The 17,586-nt window shown below is 37.1% G+C and overlaps 1 protein-coding gene and 1 long non-coding RNA gene across 5 annotated transcripts in view; one reads left to right on the top strand and one right to left on the bottom strand.

The window, feature by feature from the left end:
• mast1a (microtubule associated serine/threonine kinase 1a) overlaps window positions 1-17,586 on the bottom strand; it is a 67,902-nt gene that overhangs the window by 13,871 nt on the left and 36,445 nt on the right. For 3 of the 4 annotated variants that reach the window (XM_044114658.1, XM_044114657.1, XM_044114659.1), the window contains 10 exons: window positions 15,472-15,632; window positions 13,332-13,407; window positions 10,592-10,801; window positions 10,408-10,509; window positions 7,970-8,102; window positions 6,369-6,436; window positions 6,116-6,192; window positions 3,615-3,823; window positions 2,679-2,817; window positions 2,144-2,276 (listed from right to left, as the gene is read on the bottom strand). In XM_044114658.1, coding sequence (XP_043970593.1) covers window positions 2,144-2,276; window positions 2,679-2,817; window positions 3,615-3,823; window positions 6,116-6,192; window positions 6,369-6,436; window positions 7,970-8,102; window positions 10,408-10,509; window positions 10,592-10,801; window positions 13,332-13,407; window positions 15,472-15,632 — 1,308 coding nt within the window. Of the gene's footprint in view, window positions 1-2,143; window positions 2,277-2,678; window positions 2,818-3,614; window positions 3,824-6,115; window positions 6,193-6,368; window positions 6,437-7,969; window positions 8,103-9,400; window positions 9,480-10,407; window positions 10,510-10,591; window positions 10,802-13,331; window positions 13,408-15,471; window positions 15,633-17,586 lie in introns of those variants that run through there. The other variant, XM_044114660.1, reaches the window with a different exon arrangement.
• On the top strand, window positions 9,491-10,692 carry LOC122829808. Its single transcript, XR_006370433.1, has 3 exons — window positions 9,491-9,562; window positions 10,379-10,537; window positions 10,604-10,692. It is a non-coding gene; the product is annotated as an uncharacterized LOC122829808 (long non-coding RNA).

Below are 17,586 nucleotides of genomic sequence, written 5' to 3' on the forward strand. Positions count from 1 at the left end.
ATAGGAATTTAATCAATTCCAGCAGCTTTTAATAAAGATGCATCTCTGTTCTGCAGACAAAATCAGAATCTTGTCATGGGAGAAAACTAATGTCACCTCTGGGAAAAGCAGTTTGTGCTTTCCTATTTGTCACTACAAATACTTCTATTATCCATGTAAACCTAGCATGAAAACTAATGAAATTTGTATTTAGTTGATTATTTCTTTTTTGCACCAATACTTCTGGGCAATAACATATCATTGGAAAGTCTGTTTATTTCCCTTTAAATGGTGCCACGTTTGTAAGGAGGATGCATTGTTGCATTTAGCAACTGAGCTGAATGTGTGGGTTGTTCACAGGAAAAGCTTGGCAAAACCACTCTGCCAATGCCAAACAGCTCATTCTGCTATTGACTCTTGTGGGTTGTTGTTTATTGGATTTGATAATTGAAGTCTGAATAAACAAGACATACTAGCGATTTAACAATTTATACATTTAGTAAACTGAGGCGTCAGTGTGTGGAAAAACCATACACGACCACAACAGTGTCTGACTAGGCGAAAAACGCTGGTCTACTGAAATATGTTGAGGAATTTTTTTTTTGGACTTGATGACAATGTCATGAAAATAAGGAAATTGTATTAGATTAAAATGGTGCCATGGTGTCCTGTGATATTAAGTGATGTGTTTAAATGTTCATGGTTACGCTCTGAAACCATACTTAGCATACGCTATTCATTAATGTGCAATTTTAGACTATCTGTTGCCGAGTAATAAATGCATGCTCTTGTGTGAGGGTGTAAGTGCTTCTACTTGTGCCCACCGTCTTATAAAGTCAGACATTGCTGCCGACTGAATGAGGCATTTCCCTCCAATAAGGGACTCCATTAAAAACTTAAAAAGCAAATTAGTGGTCTGTGCTAGCCACAAATATGAGATGATTACTGGCAGACTAACAGGCGCCTGTAGAATCCATGCAGCCTGAATGACTGATTACAGTTTAATTTACAGACTAAATAAATAAATAGAGCATAAATGATTCAGTAACGGCAACTCAACAAGAGGAATTGTGTAGCAGGTTTTAAGAACTTATTGGTTTTAGGAGGATGATTTGGCAAGTTTGCATGAGTGACTGGAAGGGATAAAATATGTTTTAAATTGCTAAGCAACATCTGGACGTCTCATCTTTTGCACAATCTAAATAATGCAGGCAGAAAACAGTGTAAACTTGACAGAGACAACATACCGAGCTTCACATAATCTGAAGGTTACCAAGTTAAATGTTGTCTGGATAACTTTATACAGCTTTTTTAAAGATACAGACACAAAAATGCACAAAATAGCACAAATAATTTGAAGGTGCAGTGCATTTATGCTATTTAGCATAGCAGAAGCAACAAAATACATACTTTAAAAAATTTATTTCAGTTCCAATGACATAAAGATTATATTACATACAAAGTGTGGGCTCCTTTAAACTGGGTTTCTCCTGGAAAACCTTTCCATAGTAGACAGAGTGACTGTTTGCACATGTGTAATTTCAGATACTGCTTATAAAAACCATTGAAGTATTGTAATACTAAATTGTGACAATGACCCATTAACTCCCATCAGTTTAATTCAACACAATTCCTAGTGTGGCTTGGATGTGGTTTGTTTTACGTCAACTTGCTGAGTATTTTAAGAAATTACAACATAATAGTGCTAGTGTCACTTTTTGGGAATAATGTGCTTGTGGCACCAGATGTTCTCATTATTTTTCACCACATTCAGGTTTTGCTGGGTGCTCATTTTTTTGTCTTGACTTTTGGCAAAAGTGTTGCAATTGTATTGTACATTGTAATTAAACATACTTTGTTCTCATCTACAAAGAACCCTTTGATTTGTAAAAAAAACAAAAACACTGCCATGGTTTGAAAAACGGTGATCAGTATAAAGGATTTTTCTAAGGATTGGTATCAAGTTTGAAATTTTAACAACCTAATAAGGAACACACATTAACTTCACAGATAAGGCAGGGGTTGATGCTTCTCAAAATGGCCATAATTTCTTCATTTTTAGACTCATGTGAAACACATGTAGAAAATATATGTTGAAAGATAGGAAACAGTGTGAGAGAAGCTTTTAAATAAATGTTCAAATAAAGGCTTTTTCTGACTGCACCTGTTTGTCGAGGAATTCCCGAGCGTCTTTCTCAATATGTCCTTCATACAGGTTGGTGGTGAGGCTCATTAGACCCATCTTTGACAAACCAAAGTCTGTCAGCTTTATGTGCCCCATGGAAGTGATCAATAGACTGCAAGGAAACAAGGAAAAGGCATTAACGCTGTTGAAAAATGGAAAATAAACTTTCTTGTTGTTGTGCCTTTAATGTTTTTTTTTTTTTATTTTTTTATTTTAGATGTTAAAATGTTTGGGTATTGCCCTGTTCACTCCTTTAACTTTTCTTTTGGGCATTAGCTACTGCTTTTCCATAAGTAACAAAAAAATAAAGTGTTGTCTTTAAAATTCTCAAACTGAGTTAAAAGAATATTTGATCATTTTTATCAGTCACAATGATTACTTATATGTAAATACTGACATTGAACTATAATTCATTTCTCAGCCGGTTATTAAAAGCCGGTGGGTAACCTGTAAAACATGATGGGCATGAAACACAAATTTAAAGAAAGTCATTACTGTAGCACAAAGAACTCACTTGTCAGGTTTCAGGTCTCTGTGAACGATACCATAATTATGCAGATACTCCAAGGCCAAGACGGTTTCAGCAAAGTACATCCTTGCTAGCTCTACAGGCAGAGCTCCAATGTTCTTCAGCAAAGTGGCACAGTCACCTCCTGAGAAAAAAACAGGCAGCTTTTTTAAACAAGAGTGACTTTTATCATTTTGTCACAGAAAACTGTTTAGGCTCAATCCACAAATCCAAAGAATTGAATCTATGTAGCATTTATAATAATAGTAAGCATTTTATTTGTTAGTGCCTTACAAGACAGCTAAGAAAAAAAAACAACAAACAAAAGAAAGAAAAAAACCCCCAAGAAATTAAGAGATTACAATGAAAAAGTCAACTTGAATAAATGTGCTTTGAGTTGTGATTTAAACGTAAGAAGAGAGTATATTGAGAATATCTGGAGATAGAGTTCCCATGGTGCTGAGGCAGTCAGAGGAAACAGTGGGGTGGATAGAAGAGGAAGAGCAAAGGGAGCGTGAAAGAGTGGTGATGTGCAGGAGATCGGACAGATAAGGAGGGGAGATGTTATGGATGGCTTTGAAGGTGTTCAGCAGTATTTTAAATTGGATTCTGGACATGACCAGAAGCCAGTGAAGATGCTGTAAAACTAGGGTGATGTGAGAAAATGAGGGTTATAGTAATGATACGGGCAGCTGATTCTGAACTGTTTGAAGTTTCCGGAGTGATTTGTGAGGGAGATCAATGATCCGTTTCAGTTGACAACATTTGGCTTCGATAAACGGGAGTTCAGAAGTTCAGAGGTAAACCAAGATTGCAAAGCTTAGGAAGATTTACAAATTTACTAAGATTTAAAAAGCTTAGTAAACTTGTAAAGCTTCGTAAGCTTTGCAAACTGAACACACACCCTGTGTATCTGACATAACCCAGTTCTGATCCAGTTACCTTCCACGTACTCCATGACAATGCAGAGATGGCGCCGCGTTTCAAAGGAACAGAACATGGACACAACAAAGGGGTTCTCTGCGAAGGTGAGGATGTCCCTCTCCACAAATGCTTGCTGGATCTGGTTCCTTAGTATCAGATTCTGCTTGTTGATCTTCTTCATGGCAAATCGCTGACGTGTCTCCCTGTGCCGCACCAGGTAGACAGCACTGCAAAGAGGAGTGGAGAACAAGGCAAGAGGAGCGAGAAAGAAAATAGTTTTTAAACTTAGAATATACAACACAAGCAACTTTCCTGTTCAGAACATCTCTCTTGATGGAGTAGCATATAGTAGCATGTTGTCATGATACTAGGGTGTTTTGCTTTTGTTTTGTGGTTTTGATCATTTGCTTGTTTATTTTTGTGCATTAGGTCTTCCCTTATTCAACAACAATAATGAACACAGTTCAACTCACTTTATATTAATTAGTCTTCCTCCTCAGTGTTCCTACAGTTGTGCTGGTTAATCTGTCAATTTGTATCCCTGCCTCAGTATTTAAGCTCCTGGTCTTTCATTGCTCGTTGCTTGATTCTTTTGTTCATTACATTCTTTGATCTGCTGTCTCTCCACTTTTTTTTTCTGCAATTTTTTTTTTACTAAAGTACTCTGTTTTACCAGCTATACTATATCTCTGCACTTGGATCCCTTCCTACCTCAACCATGACACATATATTTCCTGTCTACTGCAGGCTTTGCAGAGACAGCACTGTTCTTGCTCCCTGAGCCACCTGAGGCGGCTTTTATCATGCAGCAGCTTGTGCAGGTCAAGATAAAAATGACATTATATGTTATTCATTATTTTAAATCCCTTTGGGTATATTATTTCCTGAATCCATTTAAAATTACGTAACATACTTTCAAATAAATGGAAAAGCCATTCCCCGAACAGCTGTCCAACATGAACCCAATAAAATGTGTCCAATCTAAATCCCATGGGTTTTGACTTCCTGCTCTTCTAAATACTGACAGAGCAAAGGAGGGCAAGATAAAAAAAATAAAAAATGCGATGCCAAAACTGTTTTGTCTCAAATATCACTCAGACACTGACAGACAAAACTGAATTAAAAATATGCAAGTCCACAGACTTAGTAGTACGTTAGGTTTCATAAAGACACTATTATTTCTATCTGTAAAATATCATAGCTCCACACAGTTAGGAGCAGAAAGAGCTGGAATACCAAAAAACCTTTTATCTTTTACCAGTTTCTGTTATTGGCTTGAGAAATATTGGCTTATGACATTTTAGCTGTTAAAATATATTAAATATTTAGCAATCAAAACGTAGTGATCTTAATTCTGGCTAAACAGAATGTGAAATATAACAAACTCAGCAGGACTGAGAAGCTTAGAATAGCTGGGTTTTTGTTCAATCATCAATAATAGAACCTCGGTGTTCTATTATTGATGATTGAATTTCAATATTTAAAATATGAAACTGATTTATACATATTTTTGGTCTTTTTTCTAAAAGCCTGTTTTAAAAAATGCTGTAATGACAATATTCCCAATTTTGTTTAGCTTTAGAGGGGAACTAAAAAGTGAACACACCCATATTAAATCCTCTAGTTTCTGCTGTAGTAAAGTGACAAATCATTTTCCACATTTATAGACATCTTATTCAAAGAAAAAAATAAACTTAGAGAAGTTTAATGCAAAAGAAACACTGCAATAAGCTGGTTGCATATGTGTGCATTAGATTGTTACTTTGTTAAAACACTTTTTGATTCAATTTCAACATTCAGCCATCAATTAAAATGAAATCCTTAAAAAAGTTCATCTGTAGGTTTTTCCTGACATTTGCTGATATGTAAACACACCACTTTGTACATAAGTTACAAATAAAAGGAAACCATTGCATAAAAGCAGCAGAAGGGCACCAAAAAAAAATCACTGCATAATGTATGTCAGGGAAGCAAAGAGGAGCTAGAAAAAGGTCAGCAAAGACTGCCAAGAGACAAAAACACTAAAGTAGTTGCATGAGTTTCTATCTAGCACTGGTTGTGTTCACCTAAAAATCTTGTGGAACAATGTGTTATAATCTTCCAATAAGTCAAGCTACAATTGGTTTTTTCACAATTTCAAAACATATATTAGGTTTAAAAACGGCAATTTTACCTAAGCAAAACTATGGCCACCCATTCATATCACCAAATGACTGACTTCAATAGAAAAGAGTTCAACGCGAAACTAAACTAAATCGGACAGGAAATACTTGGGAGTCACCAGAAGCAGCCATATGGCAGCCTTTACATTAACATTTTTATGTCACCCTCCAACAGTTTAATTATTCTGTTACTTTATTTTTAAATGCCACATTAGAGGTGGAAAAAAGCTTATGAATGGTCTCATTTTTATACCTTTATAAACCAGCCTTTTCCATGAGTGTAAAACTTGTGTATACCTTAAGCAGATGTGGTGTCCTTCCTGTGCGGATTCAATGAGGTACAAACCCTTTACTTACCCGTAAGCTCCATTGCTTATCAGTTTGATGGTCTGAAAGTCTTCCTCACAGGGTGGCTTGATGGATTTGCCTTTTCCCTGGGAACAGCCAATGACTTAAAATCACAACTCAAACAGTAACGTAAGCAATTTCTTTTGCAACAGCTGACTGTCCAAGTTTTTATGCTAGTCTGTAGGGACATTCATGTGAAACGTGTGTGACTGCTGATATGAAACAGGAGCGTTGGGTGGATGTTTGTTTGTTAGTTCCTCACCTCTGCTGAGTCATCCGTCTCTGGAGTGTGTGGACCCTCACTGTCGTAGCTGTCGAGGCTCACAATTTCTGTAGAGAAACATGTTTGTTTCAAACAAAAGTGGTGTTATAATGATAAAAAAAGCACATACATCCCACTTTGTTTTGGCAACCAAACTGTCCTCCTTTTAAGCAGTGCTATATTTTCTTTCTTCAGCTCTCCTTCCTCCCTGTTTTGTTCTCCCTCCTCTTCGGCAGCACTGCCAACTAACCGTTAACGTTCCTGCATTTTCTATGTGACAGCTGGTTAAATCCTCTGATTGTGCCACAGTTTTGACATGGCAGAGAAATAATTGAATGAGAATTTAGTTTCCAAAGCCCCGACAACGCTTCGCTGTAGTTAATAAATTGATTGTAGATAAAAGTCACAGAGGAGAGAATCACATAATTAGTGAGTTTTCTGTTTCAGACTGAAGGACTTGTCATGCGTCGCTAAGAAACCAAGAAAAGAAACAATAGTGTGAAAGTAAGAACGTGCAAGCGGCTATGTGGGTGTGCATGCATGCCCGTGCATCACAATGTAGGTGCAAAAGGCTGTGCAGGATAAGATATCAAGTGGCACATTGTTAACAGAGATTAGCTAAAATAAAGTATCTCACTCAGTCAGAAATAAAACCATGTGGTTATTTCTTAGTAAGTTATTCTGTCACATTAAACCATTAAAGCTCCTAAAGGACTATAAAAGGAGTAGTTCACCAGAAATGGACAAAACTTTTAGTGAGAGGGCTCAAATTAACTCACCATAAATGTAAGAGAGCAACGTTTACACACTATTACCCAGCAAATGTTACTGTTAAAACAGACAGTCCTATTCAAAGCATCCTTATCCACACTGTCATTCCAAATTTACTTTTTCAATACAACCATTATGAGTAAATTTATTTAGTGGTGAATAAATATAATTTCAGGTAATTATTTTTAGCACACTCAGTTATTTCCCCTAACAACCTCTTTAAGTTAAATGAAGCATTTTGTTAATGTATAATTAGCTTTTTAAAGTTAATCAGAGTTGAAACATCAGGAGATCTCAAATTAATAATCTGGTGACTGGATTGTCTTTCAGCAAAGTACTGATGCAAGACTTTTTATAATATACAAAATTAAACTTATTAAATGATCATTTCAGTTCCCAGATCTAAGCCATGGAAAAATCTGGCTCTCAAAAGTTCAGAATGATACAGAATACAGCTGCTCCCTTCAGAAATCACTAAAACAGATAATCTGCCTTTTTCTCACCGCAAATGTACCACTTTTCTTATTTTGGTCTGTACACTCACTGATAACAAGTGAGCTTTTTATCCTCAGATGCTTTTACTGTGGGTTGAGCTTCATGGTGCATTTCCTCCATCTTTCCAACTATTTTAAGTGTTTACGGTGAATTATTTGTTCATCTCCAGGACAGGAAGCTCAGAACCTAGAAGAGTGGTAGTGATCCTTGGATTTAACTTCAGGAAATAAACTGAAACTATTAAAGCCTGTCTCCAAACTGAAAAAACTTATGTGTGCAATGCTTCAGGCAGAATGTTGTGGGAAAAGATAAAAAGTATTTGTTCTTTCTTTTACCTTCTAAAGGATCTCGGGTCAGTCCCAGTTGACTGATGATATATCTGGGGATGTCAGCTTTCATCAGTTGTCCCTCTTTGGCATGATCCTCTGCAGCCTCCAGTAGATGGTAAAACTCTTCTGGATTGAACTCCTGTCATTGGATGGATAAATGTTGAAGAAAAATCCATATAAACAGTAAGTACACAAATGTATTCATGACAGAAAGACAGAAACTTATTGGGCATTTATTTGAAGAACCAATCCTAAGAGAATCCCTTTATATTTTTAGGTTTTCCAGAGTTTCCAGTTGTTTACATTAATTTTTAAGTATAAGAAACTAAAGCTATAAATGCAATGAAGAAATTTCTAGAAGAGGTTTCAAATATCGTGGAAGAGCCAGTAGGAAGAACTGAAAGAACGAAAAAATAAATAAGGGTGAAGGATAGAAGAACATCATACAAGTAATATTTTGCTCATTTAAAAGAATGCACTAGAGTTGTAGAAGTATAACTGGTCCACTACATAACAAAACATGATTAACATTAACATTCCAGTAAATTGCTCCCTTTTTCTTGTCATAATCCTCCCCTTTTCAACTGGAATACATTTTTGTGGGACTGTCACTTCGGCCGACGGAGGCACTGCATTGAAAGGAGGTGAGGCAAGGCAACAAAATATAGTTGAGTAGATTTATTTGGTGCTGCAGGTCACCATTACACCAACACCCGTTCCACACTACGAAACAAAGAAACCAGCTTTATCCTTTGGCCAATTCCACCCACACCAGGTGAAGGGGTGACAAACAAACAAGAAATAATTTACACAGACCCAACACAAAATAAATGGTACAAATAAATATTTACATGCATGCAAATTAGAAACAAACTAATCTTAAGGTCAATCAAGAAATTAAATGAAACTTAATATAACCTTTGGAGCATTACCCCTCTTAGTCGACATAGTACGCTCCAAGAGATTTTTAACTGCACCTGGAGCACTTGTCTCCCTTTCTGCTCCACCCTTCTGAGGAGACACACCAGATAGGTAAGACCCAATTAACCCAACAACAAACAAACTGAAATAAAGAAATGAAACAAAAAGTATTTCTTCTGTAAATAAATATCAATCAATAGGGATGGAGCCCCTGGTCTCCATCACAGGGACTCAGTTTCATTCTTGCTGCAGGGAAAACATTTTGATAGGAAAGCCAAGGGCAGGTTGGATCATTTCCGTCCATGCTTTCTCATCTTTGCTCCTCTAGTCCAGAGGAGAAGGAATTAACCTGGTTTCCTGATCACTTCCTCTGCTGGGGGATAATATTCCGGCAGCTAGCAGCGTACTCACTGTGTGACATTTTCAACAAATCAAACTTTGTATCTGACCTGAATGCTAAATGAACTCCACAGCCACGGACAACATTTTATCAGTGCGAGTATTCTCCTTTCCAACCTTAAAGCCATGAGGATCTAAAGTCCCCGCCACATCCTGACTGACCCTATCGACCTCTTCTGACGGTTGCCTTGACAACGGAAAGATGAGCCGGAGGGTTTAGGAGCCAGGCCCCTTTGCTGATGAACAGTAGAGGCCATCAATCAGCGAGCAGATATGCAGGTGTGGTTAGACCTTATATGTGCACAACAACTAGTGTTGTTCCTAGATAATTTTAGGCGAAATATGCATCAGCATGCCAAGGACACGGCTCCATCTAACAGGGCAGATTTGATTCTGAGAGAACAGCCAGGTACAGAAGGAAGGAATATTCCAATTTCCATATATCTTCACAGTTTGCAGATAAGTAAAAAAATATCCTGGAGGATTAAGCATATATGCTGCGGCAGCAGAGCTTTGGTGATAACAAGACCCTGACCTCTACTGTATAATACAACACATTTATATGTTTCCAACATATCATAAGATAAAAATACTGCTATTTAATGAAAAGCAACAAATAAACACTGAAATCCACTTCCAAATGCAACGACACATGCAAAATGAATATACAACTGATGAACTGCTACAGATAACATGTAACAATGTTAAGCTAATGAACTATTTAGTATTTTTACACAGAAAAAAGCTTTTTATGCCTATTTAATGTATGTAAATCTAATAAGAAACTGGTATACAGAGTGAGTGTAAAGATGCTTAGGGAAACTGGTAGGTGGCTGGAATTTGTCAGAAAATCTAAAATGGTGGTTTTACTGAGGGTTGAAATTTCTTAGAGAGATGTAAGAAACTATTTCAAACTAAACAGTTTATTTTTTGCTTGAGGGGTTTATTGCGAGGAAATAAAAGAGCAGCACTTTCAGCAGATAACAGGAAGCAATGATTATTACTAATGATTCTTTTTTTCCTATTAGCATTAATAAATCCCAGTAAATTTGTAACACTTTTTTTTTCTTTACCAATTAACCAAACTGATAAAAGGAACATATATATGGTCAGAAGCAACTTGCCAAACACTCCAGCAGCCTGGCAGGACGAGAAATGATGATGAAGAGCTTTTTGACAAGCTCAGTGACAAAGGTGAGCTCTGAACTCTCTGAGCGCTCATACGCCTGGCAAAGAAAGACAGGATGACATTAGGTGAGATATAAAGTCAACAATTATCTCCATCTTTATGATTCATGCGTAACTCACATCATGCAACAGCTTCTCCAGATTCTCCTGCAGCTCTCGGAAGTAAACGCTTGTGATCAGCCCCTCGTGTGATTTGGTCAGGCAGTCTCTGGACATCTCGGCAACCTGGTGGTGGATGAAACTGAGGACCCCGTCGGCAAGGGGCAGCACGTTCTCTGGAGAGTAGTTCTGGATGAACTCTGCCAACCTCTCCTCCATCTGAGCTGTGGCCTTAGTGGGGACATGTGTGATGAGTTAGACTACAACGCAACAAAACCTTGACACTTCTGTCAATTTTTAGAAGTAAAAGAGTCTTCTATTAAAGTATATTCCATGACATTTGTTGCATGGCATGCATTTGAATAAGCAAAACCTCACAAACCTACATGAAATGCAGACATTTATGTCAAAATTCTAGATACAATCAAGAGTTAAAATCAGGCAGGAAACCATCTTTGTGCTGAAAAATATGATTCTACAAGCAACTGAATAAGAATATAATTACATTTTTAGACAAACACACATTGTAACTTAATTTCCTTTCAGTAATTATGACAGTGTTTAATATGTTTTACGTTTTTGTACAGATTCAGATTAAAATGTTTTCATAGCGCCTTCAGCATATGATCAAACAATTTGAAAAAACTTTCTTTTTATTTTGACTACTTTATATATAAACTATATTAATGTTGTCTGTTCCTCTGTCAGTCTAGGTACTCTTGCGTTAGAAGTACGAACTGAAGTCAGGTCCAAGTCTCTGATGAAAACAGAAACCAGGACGCCTGTCTCGTGCTTGTCTGCTCCCTCAGCTGTGAAAAGCTTTTGAAGTTTGATTGACTGAACATCTTAGGATCCCCTTTTCACAAAAGTCCTCACAAAATATCAATACTTCTCTTTGTTCTTGCAGTGTGCTCTGCACTTTAGTGGAGGTCAGCTAAATGTAAGTATTCACAAGGGTTCTCTATAAATAAACAGTGAAGGTATGAGAATGTAAGCATTTGAGTGAGCTTTAAAGGAGACACTTTTGTGAAATCTAGTGGCATTTACAGGACAAATAATATTCTGAGATGAACTAGACCAAAATCTTGATTGTATTTGGAACTCAGTCTGAAGACCCAAACCTGAATAATGTCAAATTTAAGGTAAGCAATTACTATTGAAAGCAGTGTTTAGTGCTCAAAGCTTTCAACATTGCAGGTTTTAGACCTTCTTTGCCTCAACATTCCTGATTTACATAATTACCTGCAAAATTTTCTACAGACGACAAACTTAAGAAGCTTCTGGGGTGAGAAACAAAAAAGTGTGGAGAACTTTAATCTTAAACCCACTATGTAAACATGCACTGCATTATTCTGTCTCATCCAGCTGCAATAAAAATGGCAACAATGTTTGGCACAGGATTCAGAAACTGCTTCCCTAGGAACTGCTTCCCTAGTCGTGCATCCTGTCGTACATGCTTCTACAATGTATGTCATTATGAATATCAAATTATTTAAAAGTTTGAAGTAAATATATTTAAATATTTACATAAACCGGGCTCTTTTTATGCTTCCTTTCCATCATTACTCAAATCTACTTAGATACCAAGAGTAATAAAATGATATTCAATAAAATGCACACCTAAAAAAAGAAAGGAAGAAAATGATGATCCATTTCTACAAAGTGGGCATACAAATTTCCAAAGAATGCTGCAGCCGATCATTAATTTGTTTTATAAACAGAAAACAAGCAGAAGCAATGACAAAAATAAAAAATAAAAAAAAAGATGGGTCACACAGGGCTAATTGATTCATTATTGATAGAACGCCTATTAGTATATTGTTTTGTACCTTTTATACAAAACATACAAGCTTTAAATTTGGCTGAGCAGAGTAAGACTGGGTGAAGTTATGTCCTAATCAATAAATATCAACTGAACTTGACACAAGTTGGTAAAATGTCACAAATGAAATATTATTTGCATAATAATTTGGCCTTAATGCTAAATAATATCTATTTCTAAAGAGCTATGGTTTTACACAGAAAACCCACAACTGCTGACATTATATTTTCCCAATATCATCCTCAGCTGTTGGAGGCAGGATTTTATAAAATGGCTTTTTTTGGTTAGCTTTGAAACAAATAATCACTTCAGTGTGGGCTTTATAAAATAATCACTTGCACGCTTTCTGCTGTCTGATAATGATGATAGAGAACTCACTGCAATGGCGGCTTGTTGCTGAATGTTATAAATGGCTCATGTGGGCAACATAAACAGCAGCACCTGTGTGCAGTGGCACTGGAAATAAATCAGCACAGCCTGTGAGATGGTATACTACTTTTCATCTTGAGGTCAAATTAGCTCATTGTCAACTAAAGTCAAGCTTATAATGTAAACAAATTAACCAATCCTTCAACACCTGAAATGGATAAAAGGTGTTTATTCTGAGCCACCTGTCATTCTGCATTTTATCTACTATTCTACTACAACCCCACAACTTCCTACTGAATGAGTGTGACTGTATGCCAACCCTAAGACAAAAAAAAAAAAAATCTTAAATGTGTTTTCTTGAAAGGTTTTTAAGATTGTATCTGCTGCTTGGAAGTTCTTGCTAAAATAATTGGCAAGAACTTCCAATTCTTGCCAATTGGAAGTTGATTCCTGTTGATTCCTGTTTTAAAAAAAAGGGGATGTTTTATCTGCAGGTAAGACTTGACCATTGTGCCATGTGTTAAATGAATGAGTGTGTGTGTGTTTGGGTAAGGTTTGTGTGAGCCTGACCTTGGGGAAGCGTTCCTTGTAGACATGGTTCATCATCACAATTTCATTGTCATAGCAGGATGGAGAGCGCCCTGGGCTGAGGAGACAAACACAGACAGCAGGAGAGTAATATACACATACAGTGGTGTGAAAAAGTGTTTACCCCCTTCCTCATTTTCTTTATTTTTGCATGTTTGTCACACTTAAAGTGTTTTAGAACATCAAACCAATTTAAATATTAGTCAAAGACGACACAAGTAAACACAAAATGCAGTTTTTAAATTAAGGTGTTTATTAAGGAAGAAAAAGAAATCCTCAAAAATATAACTTCACTGTGATTTAACACACGTGAGTTCAGTGTACCTAGGCACAGAAAAGCCTGTTTACTGCCACACTTGTTCTCATTCAAATATGACCTGGATAACGAAGGTCATATTTGATCCACAAAAGATCCACAAAAGCATCACATCATGAAGAAATCCAGAGAAATTAACACCTAACTGTGACAAAACTGCATAAAAATATGGAATCAGGAAACACTTTGTCACACCACTGAATATTCTGGTGCAGCTCTTACTGAGGGAATCAGGCAAAAATAAAGCAAAACAGAAGAAGTTAACAGATGCTATCTTCTAATTTATACTTAAGAGGTTTTTTCATTTTATGAATGTTGCTTTGGTCCATTATGTTAATTAAGTAATCAGAAATTCAGTGTACTCCGCTTCTGTAATGTTTTTATTACATTCCCCGTTAACTGCCGGAAACAGATGTAATACAAAATCATCACACAGCAATGAGAATCAGGGGAACGCTCTAGTTTAATACTACTAATTTCTATATACACAATCTGACCAACCAGCCAGTTGAAAACTCAAAATTCAATCTGATTAGAAAATGCACCACACCTCGCACACTCTTTAGTGTGGAAGTTAATGCTGAAGGGAGAAGCCTAATTTCAATATCAATAGAAGTCAAACAACAGACCAAATAAGAAGAAGCAAACTACTGTATACACAGAAATGGCTGCTGTTCATTCAGACTGCTACAATAGAGATGCTCATTTAGCTCAGTAGCAGTTTTGGGTTCTATGCTTTTGTTACAAAACGGCGGGGCAAAGCTTAACTGGAAACCTGAAATCAACTACAAAGCTCCGACGGATACCTCTTAAACATACAGCCAATCAAAATGTTATCTGGATTAATAACTGATGATGAAAAATATGTTAATTGAGGAAACATTTACTCTTTTTAGGGAATTTGCAAGTGCAGTATCCACCCCTTTATGTCCCTAAAAATCTATCTTTTCAAGAGAGAGATAGAAAAGAGAAGTGTTGTGGATCTAATAGCAAACACATTTATTGTTTGCGTTTAATGTTTTCACGCAAATATATTAAGTTGTTTTGATTTTGCCCGCTTGTTAAATAGTAATTATCAAGAATATCATAAAAAGTTCCATTACAAGACAAAGTTTGTTTCTTTTTACTTTTGTTACCCACAAAAGCTTGCCTCTGCCGCCAGTGTAATCATGAAATATTTTACAGCCCTTATAGATTCTCCATCTTGGGAAACATTGAATGATAGGGTTTTCTTAGGGTTCTATAAAATTAAATAGGCTTCTGTATCCCTGTTAAATTAATCAGCATTTTAAAAGTAGTATCATGATTTGCGGTGTGAGGTGGTGAGGATTATACAATGAACCCAGGTTGTTGAGTGAGAATGGTGATTTAATGATCCAAAAAACACAATAATCCAGGCAGCAGAGATGACCAAAAGGCTAATGCTCACAACTGGTAGCAACTGGAACAAATGACCAACTGACGGCAGACTTAACCCAACAACTAGACAGATTAGACAAGGACCTGATGAGAAACAAGGAACACAGGTGGGATTAAATACACAGGGAGACAATCAGGAGAAACAAGGTACAGCTGGGGACAATCAAGGGGTGGCCAGGACAACAGTAGACTCAACTGAACTGAAAACGACACAAAAACCTAAATTAACACAGAGAAATAAACAAAACCTTACATGTAGACTTGTTTTCTTTGTTTTCATCTGTTCTACCTCCACCATTTGGCATAAAATCTTTCCGTTAGGATACAAGCAAGCAAGCACTTGAAAATGCTTTTCTATATCGTTCTTTTGACCTGCAGCTCTTGTACCTGAGGCTTCTGGAGCGAGGTCGCACATGAGGCGAACGCCGCCCCCCATCATCATCTGTGATGCTCTCTGTGCTGCCAAAGTGCTTGGACAGGAAGTGCAACTCATCCATGGTTGGTTGAAAGGGCAGCTGGTGCAGACGCTCCTGAGAGGAACTGGACGACTGGAGAGGGATCAGAGACAGAAAGAAGAAAGGAAAAAGGAGAGGAGTTAAAGTGACCTGCTCTTTCTCTGACTTTTTTTTAAGGCTTTGTAGGAAAAACATCAAAAATTTTAAAATAGATACCCAGAGATGACAAAGACCACATCAAAAAGAAAAGGAAAAAAGAAAAGAAGAAAGCACAGCATGATGTGTGTGGGTAGAAAACTGATTGCTAAGTGAAAGAAAAGCAACTACGAGAGGTGGAGAAAATACAGCACTGAAAGGGTTTGTGTAGGAGTACAGCCAATTTTAGTAGTCTAGAAAACATCAGAAAGACCTCAGCCCCTCAAAAAGGTAACTTAAAGTAGAAGTTGTCTTGCTGCTTTTAGTGTTTGATACCACTGGGAGGTGAAGGTAACGCTGTTTGGGCTCAAACAAAAGACTTTTCTTCTGCACAGGAGTGGAAAATGGCCTGGATCAATGTGAGGCTTAATGAACACATCTCCCGTTGGGACTTCAAGGCTAGCTTTGGTCACAATCATTTCTGCTACAAAAATCTCGTTGATGCTCAGTTTAGAGAAGAGCTGACAGGACTAAATTAATTAGGAAGTTCTTGGACACAAAAGATTATTTCATAGACATTCAATTTAATATAATGATCAATATAGAAGAGATATGTTTAGTATTGATCTCATATTTCAAAGGGTTTCTGTGAGTATATCTTTTCACTTCATCTACAACTACTTTCTACATGAGGAGCACAGTTGGATCACCTAGCAGTCAATTTCAAGACTTTGTAGCATTTTGATGAGGTTTTATTGATTTTGGATACACACAGATTCACACTGACACAATATAAAGCAGTAAAACGAGAAAGAAAGTGCTGATCATGATGGCATGATGCAACTTTCTTCAGGAAAATCTTTGGATTTAGAGTTAATATAGATGCCTCTTTGTCACAGCACCCAGCTAAGTACTGATTTACCACAAAACGATTTCCGTTTCAACAGCCCTGCAGGATAGTGCACTCTGTGCACTGGAGTATTGCAATGCATTGCAAAAGTATTCAGGCCCCATCAAGATTTTATACCGCAGTTAAATTTAAGGTGGGAGAATCATGCTGTTCAGATGCTTTTCTTCAGCAGAAACAGGAAAGACAGACAGAGCTAAATAAAAGACAAAGCTGTAAGAAAACTTGTTAGAAGCTCCAAGGTACTTGCAACTAGTGTGAAGATTCACCTTGTACCAGACAATAACTCCAAGCACACCTTTATCCAAGCACTAGTTTGTGTTTGTGTGCCACATGAAGTCACAATAAAATACATAGAGGTTGTTTTGGTGATATCAAAGAATACGGAAAAGCTCAACCAGATGCTTTTGCAAGGGACTGTATAAAGTAGAAAATGCTTAAGGTCAAAAACAAGCAAATATCAGCAAGATGCACTGAATGTAGGGCTGAAACGATTCCTCGAGTGATTCGAGTATCTCGATTATTAAAATTCCTCGAGGAAAATTTCACTGCCTAGAAGCTTCGTTAAGTTTGACTATTTAATGCACCGTGTTCCGGCCGGGTTATTACTTGCGTTGCGCAGAGCTCTCCTTTCCGCCTGAGTTGATGACGAAAGCTAAGTGTTAGTAGCATAAGGTCCAATTTGATTGATGATTATCTTTGTCGTTTTGCCAATAAGCATCCTTAAAATGACTGGCACGACATCTGGAGTAAGGCAGCTTTTTCCATCCCGGAGCTGCTGCCTGGTGGCGGTTCAGAGCAAACAGCAGGGAAGAGCCCGTCAGGTGTATTTATACAGGTGAGCGGATAGACTGAACACTGCGGGTGGCTGTGTATTAGATAATTAACCTAAGTGTAGTCTTACAGATGAACCGGAAAATGTATTTAATATCAGCCTGGTATTAAATACATTAATACCACAAATGGGTGGCGGAGCTCATAGCTGGTAGATGAGTTTCTGTGTGA

Source organism: Gambusia affinis, linkage group LG04 (assembly GCF_019740435.1).
Source record: "Gambusia affinis linkage group LG04, SWU_Gaff_1.0, whole genome shotgun sequence".
NCBI lineage: Eukaryota > Metazoa > Chordata > Actinopteri > Cyprinodontiformes > Poeciliidae > Gambusia > Gambusia affinis.